The sequence below is a fragment of the Bufo bufo genome, chromosome 2 (genome assembly GCF_905171765.1).
Source record: "Bufo bufo chromosome 2, aBufBuf1.1, whole genome shotgun sequence".
Classification (NCBI taxonomy): Eukaryota; Metazoa; Chordata; class Amphibia; order Anura; family Bufonidae; genus Bufo; species Bufo bufo.
Genome location: NC_053390.1, coordinates 296,494,448 through 296,511,645, shown reverse-complemented (window position 1 = coordinate 296,511,645; position 17,198 = coordinate 296,494,448). Strand labels below are relative to the sequence as shown.

At 45.3% G+C, this 17,198-nt stretch overlaps 1 protein-coding gene across 1 annotated transcript; it reads left to right on the top strand.

Annotated features, from left to right (window-relative positions):
- Positions 1-632: 632 nt before the first annotated feature.
- On the top strand, positions 633-17,198 carry LOC120991472 (dnaJ homolog subfamily A member 4-like). The gene is made up of 8 exons (XM_040420279.1): positions 633-776; positions 978-1,113; positions 3,756-3,936; positions 4,036-4,140; positions 9,452-9,679; positions 14,941-15,171; positions 16,093-16,193; positions 16,782-17,198. The coding sequence occupies exons 2-8, from the start codon at positions 982-984 to the stop codon at positions 16,992-16,994; spliced, it is 1,191 nt and encodes a 396-aa protein (XP_040276213.1). The 5' UTR covers positions 633-776; positions 978-981; the 3' UTR covers positions 16,995-17,198.

Below are 17,198 nucleotides of genomic sequence, written 5' to 3'. Positions count from 1 at the left end.
CCCCTCATGATAAATCCCCCCTACAATGTGCAGTGACTGCGACCCCAGATTCGCCAAGAAACCCAGCAAGGTCGCTGCACACTGCGAATTGCGCTTTAATCCCATTCATTTCTGGCTGTGCCAGTGCGCCGTACCCTAATGGGATAGGCGGAATTATTTTCCTCATACATTTATATCAGAATACACACGTGCGTGCAAGGCCTGTATCCCAATATATAGTATATCTGAACTAGAAGTCTGCACGTGGCGCTCCCGGTAAAAGATGGGCACAGATGTTCTGCATGGACACCTCCAATAGACAGAAGCTCCCTCCATAAGAAATTCCATATTTCTATAAGGTCCACACAATATACACTCAAGCCCCTCTGACGTCCATTACATAAGGCACTGACACTAATAATAAGAGCTGACACAGTCCAGCACAGAACGTTCCAGTAACGCAGCCTCCTGACTGACTGACTGACTTTTCCCGCCTCCCTTACTACGTCACCGCTCATCCGGCCACTCACAGAGTGCGGAGCGAACCTCGTTACCAGGACAACCGAGGAGCTTTCTGGAAAGCCGGAGAAGCCGTAGCACCCTAGACAGATGGCTCGAGAAACTTCTGGCTGGGAGGGGGCGTGGTCACTGCCCTCTCTATATAGTACGGGCGGTCGCTGGAAGCCAATGAGACACTTGCGACAAATTCCAGAATAAGCGCACGGGGCACGAGAGCCGCTGAGCCCTTGTTTTCGGGTGCGACGTTTGTCTGTTGTCTGTGTTACTCAGGACTCTGAGGTAATTTTCCGGGCTGGCTGTGAAGTTTTGATACACCCTGGTGGTGGTGGGGATGGATGACCTTCCTGGGACTCCTTGTATCTCTCCCTAATGTTATGCCTTACCTCAGGTCCCCACTGGCTGTAAATCCTGGGGTTGTGGGGGCAGCACAAGGTATTCTGGACTTGTCCTCAATTATTCCTGTCTATGTCTTAAGCAGCGGAGATGGTGAAGGAGACCGGATACTATGAAACCCTTGGGGTAAAGCCAGATGCCACCCCCGATGAAATCAAAAAGGCATACAGAAAGCTGGCGCTGAAGTACCACCCGGACAAGAACCCCAACGAGGGGGAGAAGGTAACGCATTGTGCTGGGCTTGTGAATGCCCTAAACTATTAGTGGGGTCTCAGCCCTGTGCTTAGTGGCTACATGTCTGTCCGCAATGTCTGCTGACGTTAATTGGGGTTAAACGCCCCCAGTACATAATAACCTAAAAGAACCGATCCTTACCAGGTAACGTGCCCATCGGGTAATAGTATAAAAGAACCATTCCTTACCAGGTAACGTGCCCATCGGGTAATAGTATAAAAGAACCGATCCTTACCAGGTAACTTGCCCATCGGGTAATAGTATAAAAGAACCGATCCTTACCAGGTAACGTGCCCATCGGGTAATAGTATAAAAGAACCATTCCTTACCAGGTAACGTCCCTATCGGGTAATAGTATAAAAGAACCGATCCTTACCAGGTAACTTGCCCATCGGGTAATAGTATAAAAGAACCGATCCTTACCAGGTAACGTGCCCATCGGGTAATAGTATAAAAGAACCATTCCTTACCAGGTAACGTGCCCATCGGGTAATAGTATAAAAGAACCATTCCTTACCAGGTAACGCCCCCATCGGGTAATAATATAATGAACCATTCCTTACCAGGTAACGCCCCAATCGGGTAATAGTATAAAATAACCATTCCTTACAGGTGATGCCCCCATTGGGTAATAGTATAAAAGAACCATTCCTTACCAGGTAACGTGCCCATCAGGTAATAATATAATGAACCATTCCTTACCAGGTAACGTGCCCATCGGGTAATAGTATAAAAGAACCATTCCTTACCAGGTAACGTGCCCATCGGGTAATAGTATAAAAGAACCATTCCTTACCAGGTAACGCCCCCATCGGGTAATAATATAATGAACCATTCCTTACCAGGTAACGCCCCAATCGGGTAATAGTATAAAATAACCATTCCTTACCAGGTAACGCCCCCATCGGGTAATAGTATAAAAAAGAACCATTCCTTACCAGGTAACGCCCCCATCGGGTAATAATATAATGAACCATTCCTTACCAGGTAACGCCCCAATCGGGTAATAGTATAAAATAACCATTCCTTACAGGTGATGCCCCCATTGGGTAATAGTATAAAAAAGAACCATTCCTTACCAGGTAACGCCCCAATCGGGTAATAGTATAAAAGAACCATTCCTTACCAGGTAACGCCCCCATCGGGTAATAATATAATGAACCATTCCTTACCAGGTAACGCCCCAATCGGGTAATAGTATAAAATAACCATTCCTTACCAGGTAACGCCCCCATCGGGTAATAATATAATGAACCATTCCTTACCAGGTAACGCCCCAATCGGGTAATAGTATAAAATAACCATTCCTTACAGGTGATGCCTTCATTGGGTAATAGTATAAAAGAACCATTCCTTACCAGGTAACGTGCCCATCAGGTAATAATATAATGAACCATTCCTTACCAGGTAACGTGCCCATCGGGTAATAGTATAAAAGAACCATTCCTTACCAGGTAACGTGCCCATCGGGTAATAGTATAAAAGAACCATTCCTTACCAGGTAACGCCCCCATCGGGTAATAGTATAAAAGAACCAATCCTTACCAGGTAACGCCCCCATCGGGTAATAGTATAAAAGAACCATTCCTTACCAGGTAACGCCCCCATCGGGTAATAGTATAAAAGAACCATTCCTTACCAGGTGATGCCCCCATTGGGTAATAGTATAAAAGAACCATTCCTTACCAGGTAACGCCCCCATTGGGTAATAGTATAAAAGAACCGATCCTTACCAGGTAACGCCCCCATCGGGTAATTGTAAAGAACCATTCCTTACCAGGTAACGCCCCCATTGGGTAATAGTATAAAAAAGATCCATTCCTTACCAGGTGATGCCCCCATTGGGTAATAGTATAAAAGAACCATTCCTTACCAGGTGATGCCCCCATTGGGTAATAGTATAAAAGAACCAATATAAATCTGCCCCTCCTGCTCTATCACATGCTGCCTGCAGATCGAGGTGCATTTTGTGGTGACAGGTCCTCTTTAAAGGGATCGTCCTATGATCAAGGGGTTTTGCCGATCCATTCAAAGCCTATGAGACTGACTCAGAGTACCAAGTTCTGCTATCTCCGTCAGCCCCATATACTTTGGATGGAGCAGTCGGGCACGAGATTGACCATTCTTCACTGAAATGTCTTGAACAGGAGACGTGGAATCCTCATTGCTGGATCCCGGCGATCAGACCCTCATCATACATTTATCACCTACCCTTTGTTGGATAACCCCCCAATGCCCAGACCCCTCATATAGGTTATACTTACCCTGCTCCTCGGCACCTGCGTCGCTCCTGATCCCCACACGGCCGCCGCTGCATCTCCCTGTCGCGCAGATCAAAACATCCAGCGGGGGGGGGGGAAAGGGCAGCCAATAGCAGGCCACAACGGGGAAAAGCCTCCCTAGCATCGTGGGTGACGTGGATAACCCCTTTAATGTTAAAAACAAGGGAACCCGCCCGTTCTTGTGACAGGGCTGTCAGGTGATGGTGCTAGTATCTGTACTGAGAACATGTTTGCTCCTGTAGGCACCATATGAATGTGCCAAAATATCACAAAATAGACTGGGATTATTCTGTGCTCTGCCACCCAGTTTGTACATGGCATGTAACTAGTGCTCTTTATTTCTTCTAGTTTAAGCTCATCTCTCAAGCCTATGAGGTGCTGTCCGACCCTAAGAAGAGAGACCTCTATGACCAAGGTGGAGAACAGGCTATTAAAGAAGGAGGACTAAGTGGGGGAAACTTTTCTTCTCCCATGGACATCTTCGACATGTTCTTTGCCGGAGGAGGACGAATGAACAGAGAGAAGAGAGGTAATCCTAAATTGAAGCTGGTATTCCTGTTAGCATTTATTGTCTATTGTCATGTTCATTTCGGGCTTTTGTTGAAGACTTTTGCTTGTTTCTTTTTAGGTAAAAATGTCGTCCACCAGTTATCTATATCTCTAGAAGAGCTCTATAATGGTGGAAGTCGGAAGCTGGCATTACAGAAGAACGTCATCTGCGACAAGTGTGAAGGTAAGTCCTATGTTAGGAGCTATTACATGGGAGGAGAAGGACTGGTAAGTGTCCCAGGTGATGAAGAAGACTTCTCTCAGTCATAACCATTATTATGTGTTTCCAAGAGAATCCTGGGTTTCCTATTGAAAATCACAGCCTCATAGTGCTGCCACATGTACTGGGTTATCCTGTTTGTGAAGCCAAAACTGGGAGTGGATACAAAAAAGTAGTATCTGTCCTTTATACTTAATCACCTGATTTTGGCTTCAAAAACCTTATAAAAACCTGAACAACTGGCAGTACCCTAAAGGGCCACGCCACTTTTTCCCGCAATGCAGAATTCAATTTGCGAGTGGAAAAATCTGTAATGTTTAACCACCTCCGGACCGCTGTACGCACAGACGCGTCCTGGAGGTGGTTGATTCATTCCGCCTGGACGCATATACGCGTCATCTCGCGAGACGCGAGATTTCCTGTGAACGCGCGCACACAGGCGCGCGCGCTCACAGGAACGGAAGGTAAGAGAGTTGATCTCCAGCCTGCCAGCGGCGATCGTTCGCTGGCAGGCTGGAGATGTGTTTTTTTTTAACCCTAACAGGTATATTAGACGCTGTTTTGATAACAGCGTCTAATATACCTGCTACCTGGTCCTCTGGTGGTCCCCTTTGTTTGGATCGACCACCAGAGGACACAGGTAGCTCAGTAAAGTCCCACCAAGCACCACTACACTACACTACACCCCCCCCCCGTCACTTATTAACCCCTTATTCACCCTTGATCACCCCTGATCACCCCATATAGACTCCCTGATCACCCCCCTGTCATTGATTACCCCCCTGTCATTGATCAACCCCCTGTAAAGCTCCATTCAGACGTCCGCATGATTTTTACGGATCCACTGATAGATGGATCGGATCCGCAAAACGCATCCGGACGTCTGAATGAAGCCTTACAGGGGCGTGATCAATGACTGTGGTTATCACCCCATATAGACTCCCTGATCACCCCCCTGTCATTGATTACACCCCTGTCATTGATTACCCCCCTGTAAAGCTCCATTCAGACGTCCGCATGATTTTTACGGATCCACTGATAGATGGATCCGATCAGCAAAACGCATCCGGACGTCTGAATGAAGCTTTACAGGGGCATGATCAATGACTGTGGTGATCACCCCATATAGACTCCCTGATCACCCCCCTGTAAAGCTCCATTCAGATGTCCGCATGATTTTTACGGATGCACTGATAGATGGATCCGATCCGCAAAACGCATCCGGACGTCTGAATGAAGCTTTACAGGGGCATGATCAATGACTGTGGTGATCACCCCATATCGACTCCCTGATCACCCCCCTGTAAAGCTCCATTCAGATGTCCGCATGATTTTTACGGATGCACTGATAGATGGATCCGATCCGCAAAACGCATCCGGACGTCTGAATGAAGCTTTACAGGGGCATGATCAATGACTGTGGTGATCACCCCATATAGACTCCCTGATCACCCCCCTGTAAAGCTCCATTCAGATGTCCGCATGATTTTTACGGATGCACTGATAGATGGATCCGATCCGCAAAACGCATCCGGACGTCTGAATGAAGCTTTACAGGGGCATGATCAATGACTGTGGTGATCACCCCATATAGACTCCCTGATCACCCCCCTGTAAAGCTCCATTCAGATGTCCGCATGATTTTTACGGATGCACTGATAGATGGATCCGATCCGCAAAACGCATCTGGACGTCTGAATGAAGCCTTACAGGGGCGTGATCAATGACTGTGGTTATTACCCCATATAGACTCCCTGATCACCCCCCTGTCATTGATTACACCCCTGTCATTGATCACCCCCCTGTAAAGCTCCATTCAGATGTCCGCATGATTTTTACGGATGCACTGATAGATGGATCGGATCCGCAAAACGCATCCGGACGTCTGAATGAAGCCTTACAGGGGCATGATCAATGACTGTGGTGATCACCCCATATAGACTCCCTGATCACCCCCCTGTCATTGATTACCCCCCTGTCATTGATTACCCCCCTGTAAAGCTCCATTCAGACGTCCGCATGATTTTTACGGATCCACTGATAGATGGATCGGATCCGCAAAACGCATCCGGACGTCTGAATGAAGCCTTACAGGGGCATGATCAATGACTGTGGTGATCACCCCATATAGACTCCCTGATCACCCCCCTGTCATTGGTTACCCCCCTGTAAAGCTCCATTCAGATGTCCGCATGATTTTTACGGATGCACTGATAGATGGATCGGATCCGCAAAACGCATACGGACGTCTGAATGAAGCCTTACATGGGCGTGATCAATGACTGTGGTTATCACCCCATATAGACTCCCTGATCACCCCCCTGTCATTGATCAACCCCCTGTCATTGATCACCCCCCCTGTCATTGATCACCACCCCTGTCATTGATCACCACCCCTGTCATTGATCACCACCCCTGTAAGGCTCCATTCAGACATTTTTTTGGCCCAAGTTAGCGGAATTTTTATTTTTTTTTCTTACAAAGTCTCATATTCCACTAACTTGTGTCAAAAAATAAAATCTCACATGAACTCACCATACCCCTCACGGAATCCAAATGCGTAAAATTTTTTAGACATGTATATTCCAGACTTCTTCTCACGCTTTAGGGCCCCTAGAATGCCATGGCAGTATAAATACCCCACATGTGACCCCATTTCGGAAAGAAGACACCCCCAGGTATTCCGTGAGGGGCATATTGAGTCCATGAAAGATTGAAATTTTTGTCCCAAGTTAGCGGAACGGGAGACTTTGTGAGAAAAAAATAAAAAATATCAATTTCCGCTAACTTGTGCCAAAAAAAAAAATTTCTATGAACTCGCCATGCCCCTCATTGAATACCTTGGGGTGTCTTCTTTCCAAAATGGGGTCACATGTGGGGTATTTATACTGCCCTGGCATTCTAGGGGCCCCAAAGCGTGAGAAGAAGTCTGGTATCCAAATGTCTAAAAATGCCCTCCTAAAAGGAATTTGGGCACCTTTGCGCATCTAGGCTGCAAAAAAGTGTCACACATCTGGTATCGCCGTACTCAGGAGAAGTTGGGGAATGTGTTTTGGGGTGTCATTTTACATATACCCATGCTGGGTGAGAGAAATATCTTGGTCAAATGCCAACTTTGTATAAAAAAATGGGAAAAGTTGTCTTTTGCCAAGATATTTCTCTCACCCAGCAAGGGTATATGTAAAATGACACCCCAAAACACATTCCCCACCTTCTCCTGAATACAGCGATACCACATGTGTGACACTTTTTTGCAGCCTAGGTGGGCAAAGGGGCCCATATTCCAAAGAGCACCTTTAGGATTTCACAGGTCATTTACCTACCTAACACACATTAGGGCCCCTGGAAAATGCCAGGGCAGTATAACTACCACACAAGTGACCCCATTTTGGAAAGAAGACACTCCAAGGTATTCCGTGAGGGGCATGGCGAGTTCCTAGAATTTTTTATTTTTTGTCATAAGTTAGTGGAAAATGCTGATTTTTTTTTTAATTTTTTTTTTTTATACAAAGTCTCATATTCCACTAACTTGTGACAAAAAATAAAAACTTCCATGAACTCACTATGCCCATCAGCGAATACCTTGGGGTCTCTTCTTTCCAAAATGGGGTCACTTGTGGGGTAGTTATACTGCCCTGGCATTCTAGGGGCCCAAATGTGTGGTAAGGAGTTTGAAATCAAATTCAGTAAAAAATGACGAGTGAAATCCGAAAGGTGCTCTTTGGAATATGGGCCCCTTTGCCCACCTAGGCTGCAAAAAAGTGTCACACATCTGGTATCTCCGTACTCAGGAGAAGGTGGGGAATGTGTTTTGGGGTGTCATTTTATATATACCCATGCTGGGTGAGAGAAATATCTTGGCAAAAGACAACTTTTCCCATTTTTTTATACAAAGTTGTCATTTGACCAAGATATTTATCTCACCCAGCATGGGTATATGTAAAAAGACACCCCAAAACACATTCCTCAACTTCTCCTGAGTACGGGGATACCAGATGTGTGACACTTTTTTGCAGCCTAGGTGGGCAAAGGGGCCCATATTCCAAAGAGCACCTTTCGGATTTCACAGGTCATTTTTTACTGAATTTGATTTCAAACTCCTTACCACACATTTGGGCCCCTAGAATGCCAGGGCAGTATAACTACCCCACAAGTGACCCCATTTTGGAAAGAAGAGACCCCAAGGTATTCGCTGACGGGCATAGTGAGTTCATGGAAGTTTTTATTTTTTGTCACAAGTTAGTGGAATATGAGACTTTGTAAGAAAAAAAAAAAAAAAAAAAAAAATCATCATTTTCCGCTAACTTGTGACAAAAAATAAAAAGTTCTATGAACTCACTATGCCCATCAGCGAATACCTTAGGGTGTGTACTTTCAGAAATGGGGTCATTTGTGGGGTGTTTGTACTGTCTGGGCATTGTAGAACCTCAGGAAACATGACAGGTGCTCAGAAAGTCAGAGCTGCTTCAAAAAGCGGAAATTCACATTTTTGTACCATAGTTTGTAAACGCTATAACTTTTACCCAAACCATTTTTTTTCTACCCAAACATTTTTTTTTTATCAAAGACATGTAGAACTATAAATTTAGAGCAAAATTTCTATATGGATGTCGTTTTTTTTGCAAAATTTTACAACTGAAAGTGAAAAATGTCATTTTTTTGCAAAAAAATCGTTAAATTTCGATTAATAACAAAAAAAGTAAAAATGTCAGCAGCAATGAAATACCACCAAATGAAAGCTCTATTAGTGAGAAGAAAAGGAGGTAAAATTCATTTGGGTGGTAAGTTGCATGACCGAGCAATAAACGGTGAAAGTAGTGTAGGTCAGAAGTGTAAAAAGTGGCCTGGTCTTTCAGGGTGTTTAAGCACTGGGGGCTGAGGTGGTTAAATTACGACGTAAATTTCCCTTTCACATCAAAGAGCAACATTTTGGCAAGGAATACTTTCCAAAATCTGTATGTAAATCCGCTGTGTACACATGTGCTGATCATGGCTACTTTTAAAATATTATAGATAGATAATACCATATTGGATATTTGCATTACTATTAAGATGGGGCTGAAATGCAGGTCACAATGTAGTTTCCATTTCTTATGGTGCAAAGTTAGCCTGGAGCCTTACAGCTGCAGCAAAATTTCCAACCCGTGATACTGCAATATGTATTGCTGGTATAGAAGTCACTGAGTGGCAGTCTCTGATACTGCACTGTCTTCTGTATGAGCTTATTTCGACTATTTTTTGAGCCCATGCTCATGTATTCTACTTTGCTTTTCAGGCCGTGGTGGCAAGAAAGGAGCAGTAGAGAAATGTTCAGCCTGCAAAGGTCGTGGTGTCCAAATTCATGTCCAGCAGATTGGACCAGGGATGGTCCAGCAGATACAGACAATGTGTTCAGAATGCCGTGGGGAGGGGGAGCGCATTAACCCCAAAGATCGTTGCAAACAGTGTAATGGAAACAAGGTTGTTCGTGAGAAGAAGATCCTGGAAGTTCACATAAAGAAAGGTCAGTAAAAGATAAATGCCTTTTTATATATACTGTTAAGAGCAATGTTTACCACTCAATCTATCTGAATTCTGGCTTACATTCTGTGTGCCACCTTTATTAACCCCTTAGCACTCTTTGACGTGTATACTCGTCATGGAGCACTGCTACTTGGCGCTCCATGACGAGTATACACGTCATGGCATTAAAGTGTCACCATGTCTGCAGACATGGTGACAGCGCTGAGACCCCGGCTGTTACACACAGCCAGGGATCTCAGCTAACCGGCCCAGTACCATTGAGGGCGGTCCCGGCCTGCCGGCTGAAAGTTTCTGATCCCCACAGTCAGATCAGTACCTTGTTAAATATGTGTGTGTGTGAGCTCCCTCCCTCCCACATCTGGCTGGCCGTTGTGGGAGGGGCGAATGGTTGCCATGGCAACCGGACGCCTTCACAGGCTTCCGGCTTGCCATGGTATAGCTGATCAGGCTCCCGGATCCGTTTTCCGTTTATTTTTTTTATTTTTTTTCAGTAGTGGTTCCGTTCCGTTTTTCCGTATGGCATATACAGTAATTACATAGAAAAAATTGGGCTGGGCATAACATTTTCAATAGATAGTTCCGCAAAAACGGAAACGGATACAGAAGACATACGGAGTACATTCCGTATGTGTTTTGTTTTTTTGCGAACCCATTGACTGGAATGGAGCCACGGAACGTGATTTGCGGGCAATAATAGGACATGATCTATCTTTAAACGGAAATAAGGAATACGCATACAGTGTACTTTTTTTTTTTTTTTTTTTTTTTTTTTTGGCTGAACATGATTGCTGAACATGATTATGGGGGTGGCCATCTTGCCGGATCTGTTAACCACTTCCAGACCTAATTTTGCAAATCTGACATATGTCACTTTATGTGGTAATAACTTTGGAATGCTTTTACTTATCCAAGGCTTTTAGAGATTGTTTTCTCGTGACACATTGTACTTAATGATAATGGTAAATTTGAGTCAATATATTTCACCTTTATTTATAAAAAAAAATGCAAAAGTTAACGAAAATTTGACTCTCTGCTTTTAGGATAGTGATGCCTCATAAAATACTGATTAATTAACATTCACCATATGTCTACTTTATGTTGGCATCATTTTAGTAATGTCATTTTTTTTAATTTTTTTTTTTAGGACGTTAGAAGGTTTAGAATTTTAAAAGCAATTTCCTAAACCAATCAAGGACCAGTTCAGTTCCGAAGTCAATTTAAGGAGTTCACATAATAGAAACTGCCCATAAATACCCCATTTTAGAAACTACACCCCTCAAACTATTAAAAACTGGTTTTTAAAACTGTTAACCCTTTAAGTATTCCACAGGAATTAAAGCAAAATAGAGTGTTTTTTTTTTTGTTTTTTTTGCAGATTTTTCATTTCAATCAATCTTTTCCTGTAACACATTAAGGGTTAACAACAAAGCAAACCTCAACATTTATTGCCCTGATTCTGCAGTTTACACCCCATATTTGGTTGTATACCGCTGTTTAGGCACACAACAGGGCACAGAAGGCAAGAAGCGCCATATGGTTTTTGGAGGGCAGATTTTGCTAGAATGGTCTTAGGGCATTATGTTGCATTTGAAGAGACCCTGAGGTACCCCCGCAGTGAAAACCCCCAAAAAGTGGCCACATTTTGTAAACTACACCACCCAAGGAATTTTTAAGGGGTGTAGCGAGCACTTTCAACAGGCATTTCATAGAAGTTATAACCCTTGGCTGTGAAAATGAAACATTATTTTTTGCGGGACAAGCTGTAGTTTTTATTGGCACCATTTTGGGGTACATTTGGCTTTTTATCATTTTTTGGGGGGGTGAACTCACAAAAAAGCTGTTTGGTGTCATTTTTAGATATTTTTTTACACCGTTCACTTGATAGGTAGATCATGTGATGTTTTTAAAGAGCCAGTCATCACAGACGCGGCAATACCAAATATGTCAATTTTTATTTATTTTTTTCCTATTGATTTCCCCAGTAACTGGGGCTGACATAGTAGCCTCAGTGCAGGGCTGCACTCTCCCGGCCCCAACGGTCACATGACTGCCGGGACAGGAAGCACACATTGTTTCCTGATCTGTATACACAGTTCTCGTTGATCGCTGTATACACAGCGCTCTAGAAGGCAGGGACAACAGGAATGTTCCCTGCCTTCTCTCTGGGGTGCCCTGCTGTCACTGACAGTGGGCCCCCGGCTTGGCAGCTGCATGATTAGCGTGCAGCTGCCATCTCTGAAAGGACGTTCCAAAACGTCCATTCAGAGATAAACCAGGACGTTTAGGCCCCTTTCACACGGGCGAGTTTTCCGCGCGGGTTGAACGCATTTCATCCGCACTGTATCCGGACCCATTCATTTCTATGGGGCTGTGCACATGAGCGGCGATTTTCACGCATCACTTGTGCGTTGCGTGAAAATCGCAGCAAGCTCTATTTTGTGCGTTTTTCACGCAACGCAGGCCCCATAGAAGTGAATGGGGCTGCGTGAAAATCGCAAGCATCTGCAAGCAAGTGCGGATGCGGGGCGATTTTTCACGCACTGTTGCTAGGAGACTATCGGGATGGGGACCCGATCTTTATTATTTTCCCTTATAACATGGTTATAAGGGAAAATAATAGCATTCTGAATACAGAATGCATAGTACAATAGGGCTGGAGGGGTTAAAAAAAAATAAAAAATTGAACTCACCTTAATCCACTTGTCTTCTTCTTTGAGGAATAGAACCTTTGATGACGTCACTACGCTCATCACATGGTCCGTCACATGATCCATCACCATGGTAAAAGATCATGTGATGGACCATGTGATGAGGGCAGTGACGTCATCAAAGGTCCTATTCCTCAAAGAAGAAGAAGACAGAAGAGATGCCGGCTGTGAGAACAAGTGGATTAAGGTGAGTTAAATTTTATTTTTTTTAACCCCTCCAGCCCTATTGTACTATGCATTCTGTATTCAGACTGCTATTATTTTCCCTTATAACCATGTTATAAGGGGAAATAATACAATCTACAGAACACCGATCCCAAGCCCGAACTTCTGTGAAGAAGTTCGGGTCTGGGTACCATTCAGTTTTTTATCACGCACGTGCAAAACGCATTGCACCCGCGCGATAAAAACTGAACAACGGAACGCAATCAGTCAAAACTGACTGCAATTGCGTACCCACTCACGCGGGTTTGCCGCAACGCATCTGGACCTTATCTGGACACGCTTGTGTGAAAGAGGCCTTATAGTCAACTAGACATTAAGCCTGTTACAATAACTGGCGCTAGAACAGTAGTGCATAAACATTAGTAGGAACAGTCTATATTAAATGGCAAGGGAACTTGACCACACTGACTGGTGGCTGAGACTGGCGGCTATGGCTGAGACTGCTGGCACTGACTGGTTGCAGTGGCTGAGATTTGTGTCAGAGATTGCTGGCTGTGGCTGAGACTACTGGTTGTAGCTGTGGCTGAGATTGCTGGCTGTGGCTTGTGGCTGAGAGTGCGGGCTCTGGCTGAGACTGCTGGCACTGACTGGTGGCTGTGACTGCTGGCTGCGGCTTGTGGCTGACGCTGCTGGCACTGAGTGCTGGCTGTAGCTGAGACTGCTGGCACTGACTGGTGGCTTGTGGCAATGACTGATGGTTGAGATGACTGGTGGCTGACACTGCTGGCATTGTGACTGTTGGCTGTGGCTTTACGACTGGCACTGACTGCTGGTAGCGACTGGTAGGTCAGACTGCTGACAGGGGCTCCTCTATATAGCTGATAGTGCTGTGACTGACGAACAGAAATGGCATCTGGGACTAACGAACAAAAATGGTGGCGCTCCGACCTGCTTGCCGGCACGCAGGTGTGGGCGGTGCAGGCGACATGTGGAGCGCCGTGTCCTGATTGCTCGGCGCGCTGGTGTGAGCGGTGCAGAGGGCGTGTTATTAGGGTTATTCCTGCAGTATAGAAATTTTATTCCGGCAGTATAGAAGTGCGCAGTCATAGGGGTCGGGTATGGGATATGGCCGGCACACGCAGGCTATGTTTGTGTTCAAGCATTAACTATATTCATTGGTGGCGCATGGCCACAGTTCCTCCCTTCTACTCCTTTCTGCTCTCATCGGTGGCCAGCGGCAGCCGCACACAGCGGAGAGGGAGGGACTCCCTCCTTCACTGACTGTGCCAGCTCATAACATGGTGCACATCCTGTAAGGGGGGGCTGCGAGCTCTGCCATCTTGAAAGGGAGGTGGGCATTAACCCTTCAACCATTGGGCCGCTGCCAGGGCAGAGCAGCGGCCCGATTGTTAGACCCTTCCAGACAGCGGTTCCTAAGGACCGTGGCATGGAAGGGCTTAACCGGTTATGGAGCGCTGTGTGTGTTTGTGTAGCGCTGTGTCCTGATTGCATGCCCAGTGCAAAACTGGTGACACACAGACACAGCGCACTGACACAGGGATTTTATTATGTAAGATAGGCGGTCGGGAAGTGGTTAAAGGGGTTGTTCAGAGCTGAACCGGGATATATCCCCATATTCACCCCTCCAGCCCCTCTTACATGAGCTTTGCGCAGAGCAAGGGCTTTTTTGTTTGTTTTTACACTGCTAGGCAGAGGCTTCCGCTGATGGGCGGGCTTTAGCTCTGGCCTAGCTGGTTTACAGGCTAGGGCTGCGCTAAAGCTGCCCATTAGTGCCATTTATGTCACCAGGCTCAATGCTAGGTGGAAGCCTCCACCCATGGAGAGGCCGATACATCACTGGATCTCCAGAAAAAGCCTTTCCCTGCACGATTCAGCACAAAGCAAAGGAGAGCATCGGAACATGAAATGCTCCAATGCTCGTATCAGGGGGGGCTGCCTGGGTGAGAATTGGGGAGATGTCCAGGTTCAGCTCTGAACCCGGACAACCCCCTTTAAGAACCGATCAGGCAAGATTGCCGCCTCCATAATTATGTTTAGGAAACAGAATTTAGAAAAAATCAACAATTAGAAAATGAAAAGAAATATAGGTCACACATTCCCACTGCGCTTTGTCCGACAAGTTGGTGGGATTTAGCAGGAAGTGATTGTGGCTTACCTGGTGTTAGAATTTTGCTGTAAAATCTGTCTCACAGTAAACTGACTAATAGCCCCAGATTTCATCCAGCATCGGCCGCTGTGACACATCAAGCACCTCTTTAGACTGTCTGGATTTAGCTTCTACTTTTAGTCTATAGTTCTTGCATTGGCAGGTCACGTGATCTAAATTAATCAATTGTGTGCTTTGCAGGCATGAAAGATGGACAGAAAATAGTTTTCCATGGGGAAGGAGATCAAGAACCAGGTCTAGAGCCAGGAGATGTTGTTATTGTGTTGGATCAGAGGGATCATGAATTGTATCAAAGGCAAGATGCCAACTTAATAATGAAGATGGAAATTTCACTAGTAGAGGCTTTGTGCGGGTTCAAGAGAACAATCGAGACAATGGATGGACGAACTCTCCTCATCACATCTTTACCAGGTTTGTAGGAGCTGGTGTTACTACCATTTAAAGTGGACCTGTCAGGTTACAAGGCTGCGCTATGTAAGGGCAGCATAATACCGCTACGGATTTGTACTTCTGGAGTCAAAATGGCGAAAAAGATGTGCCGTTCAGCTACTAGGAGCAGAGGGAGCATGTATACAGCAGACCCATAAACTGTGTGCCCTTCCAGTAGCCAGACAGCGCTGTTTACTGTTACTGGTATTACAGACCTTTTACTATCAGATGTTGCCATCACATAGGACCGTATATTAAGCTGACAATCCTATAACGGGGGCACATGCACTGTTGTATAAACAGCACCCACGTTCTATTCGTATCATACAAGGTGACAGGTTTCAGCATCAGCTTTCTAATAAAAAGGTGTATTCCCATCGGAGACCATGGGGGCATATCACTAGCACCTATATCAAGAACGGAGAAAGTGGAGACTGGAGGACCCCGGGTCCGGCCAACAAGTCCTCTCCCCATAGAAGTGACTGAGAGCGCACCGCTTGAGCGGCCATCGCTCCCATTAATTTCTGTGGGGCCGATGAAAATAGCCAAGCTCGGCTATTTTCAGCAGCCCCATAGAAATGAATGGAGGGCAGCTGCGCATGTGTGGTGCAGCGGGACTTTGCCGTCTGCCTTTACAAAATAGGTGCGGGTCTCAGAGGTGGGACCTGCACATATCAGAAAATGGGGGCATATCCTAGCAATATGCCCCCATTGTCTGAGATGAGAATACCCCTTTTAAAGGTATTCTAGAATTTGGGCTCCCCATTCCCGATAACTCCAATAAAGTGAATGGGAAGTATGAACACCGCAGTGCATGCTCGCTGGGCTCTCTCATCTCCCATCCTTATTAACTTGTGAAATTGATATTTTACATTGAAGGTAATAAAATATTTTTGGTCATAGGTGAAGTCGTAAAAGATGGACACCTGAAATGCATTCAGAATGAAGGAATGCCCTTGCAGCGAGATCCGTTCGAGAAAGGTCTTTTGATCATCCAGTTCTCGGTGCGTTATTGTGCACAGTCCTAACAGGGAATAGGCCGCAGCAGTTTTAGCCACCATTACCAGTCTGTTTGAAAACCGCGCTGATTTGCAGTATAACTGTGTAGAGTTGGCCGCTATGTGAGGCCTAATTCATGAATTGTTTTAGGAGAAGTCTGCAGTGGGGTGTTCGCCTGTGTGAGTCAACTGCCATCATTGATTATTCTGAAATGTGTACATGAAAGCTCAGCGAAACACACACGTCCCATACTCCACACTGCTGTGAATTCAGCAACTGAAATCCTACTGAGAATACAGGGGTTAACATTTGTGAACCGGTAAAGGAGGTGGGGCTTAGCAATCATTGTCCTGCTGCCGACAGGATAAAGGGGGAGGCTCCTGCTGCAGCCAGGTGTCAGACACAGGACAATAATTCGGGGGGGGCTTAAGATTTCTTCATTTAGTTATTAAGTTGTAATTGTAATATGAGGCAAAATAGGATCAAAGTAAAAAAATGAGATGAATGGAGGAAGTGCTGAGAAATACTAATTTGTATATAACATGGTAATGATGGCCACATGTCTAACCCGTTAATGTTTTTCTTCCTTTCAGGTGACTTTCCCAGAAAACCATTGGCTCCCGACCGACAAGCTCCGGCTTCTAGAAGCTTTGCTTCCACCCAGGGAAGACCTAATGGTCACCGATGACATGGAAGTTGTAGAACTTGTTGAATTTGATCCGAGGGAACACAATAAACCATACAGAGGGGAGGCGTACTATGAGGATGAAAGGCCTAGAGGAGGAGTTCAGTGCCAGACATCCTAATACCCTATAGTATGGCCAAAAGGGACTGTCCTGTGTTCTTGTGCTCCTAGGTCACACGAAGGCACATTTGACTACTGGATCTTGTGTTTAACGCAAACTTCAGTTACCGTTTGTTTTTGTTTTTTTCAGTTACTACGAGTTAATGGTAAAAAAAAAAAAAACTCTGCTGTATTTATATACACCTCTACCTGGAAAATACTTGCG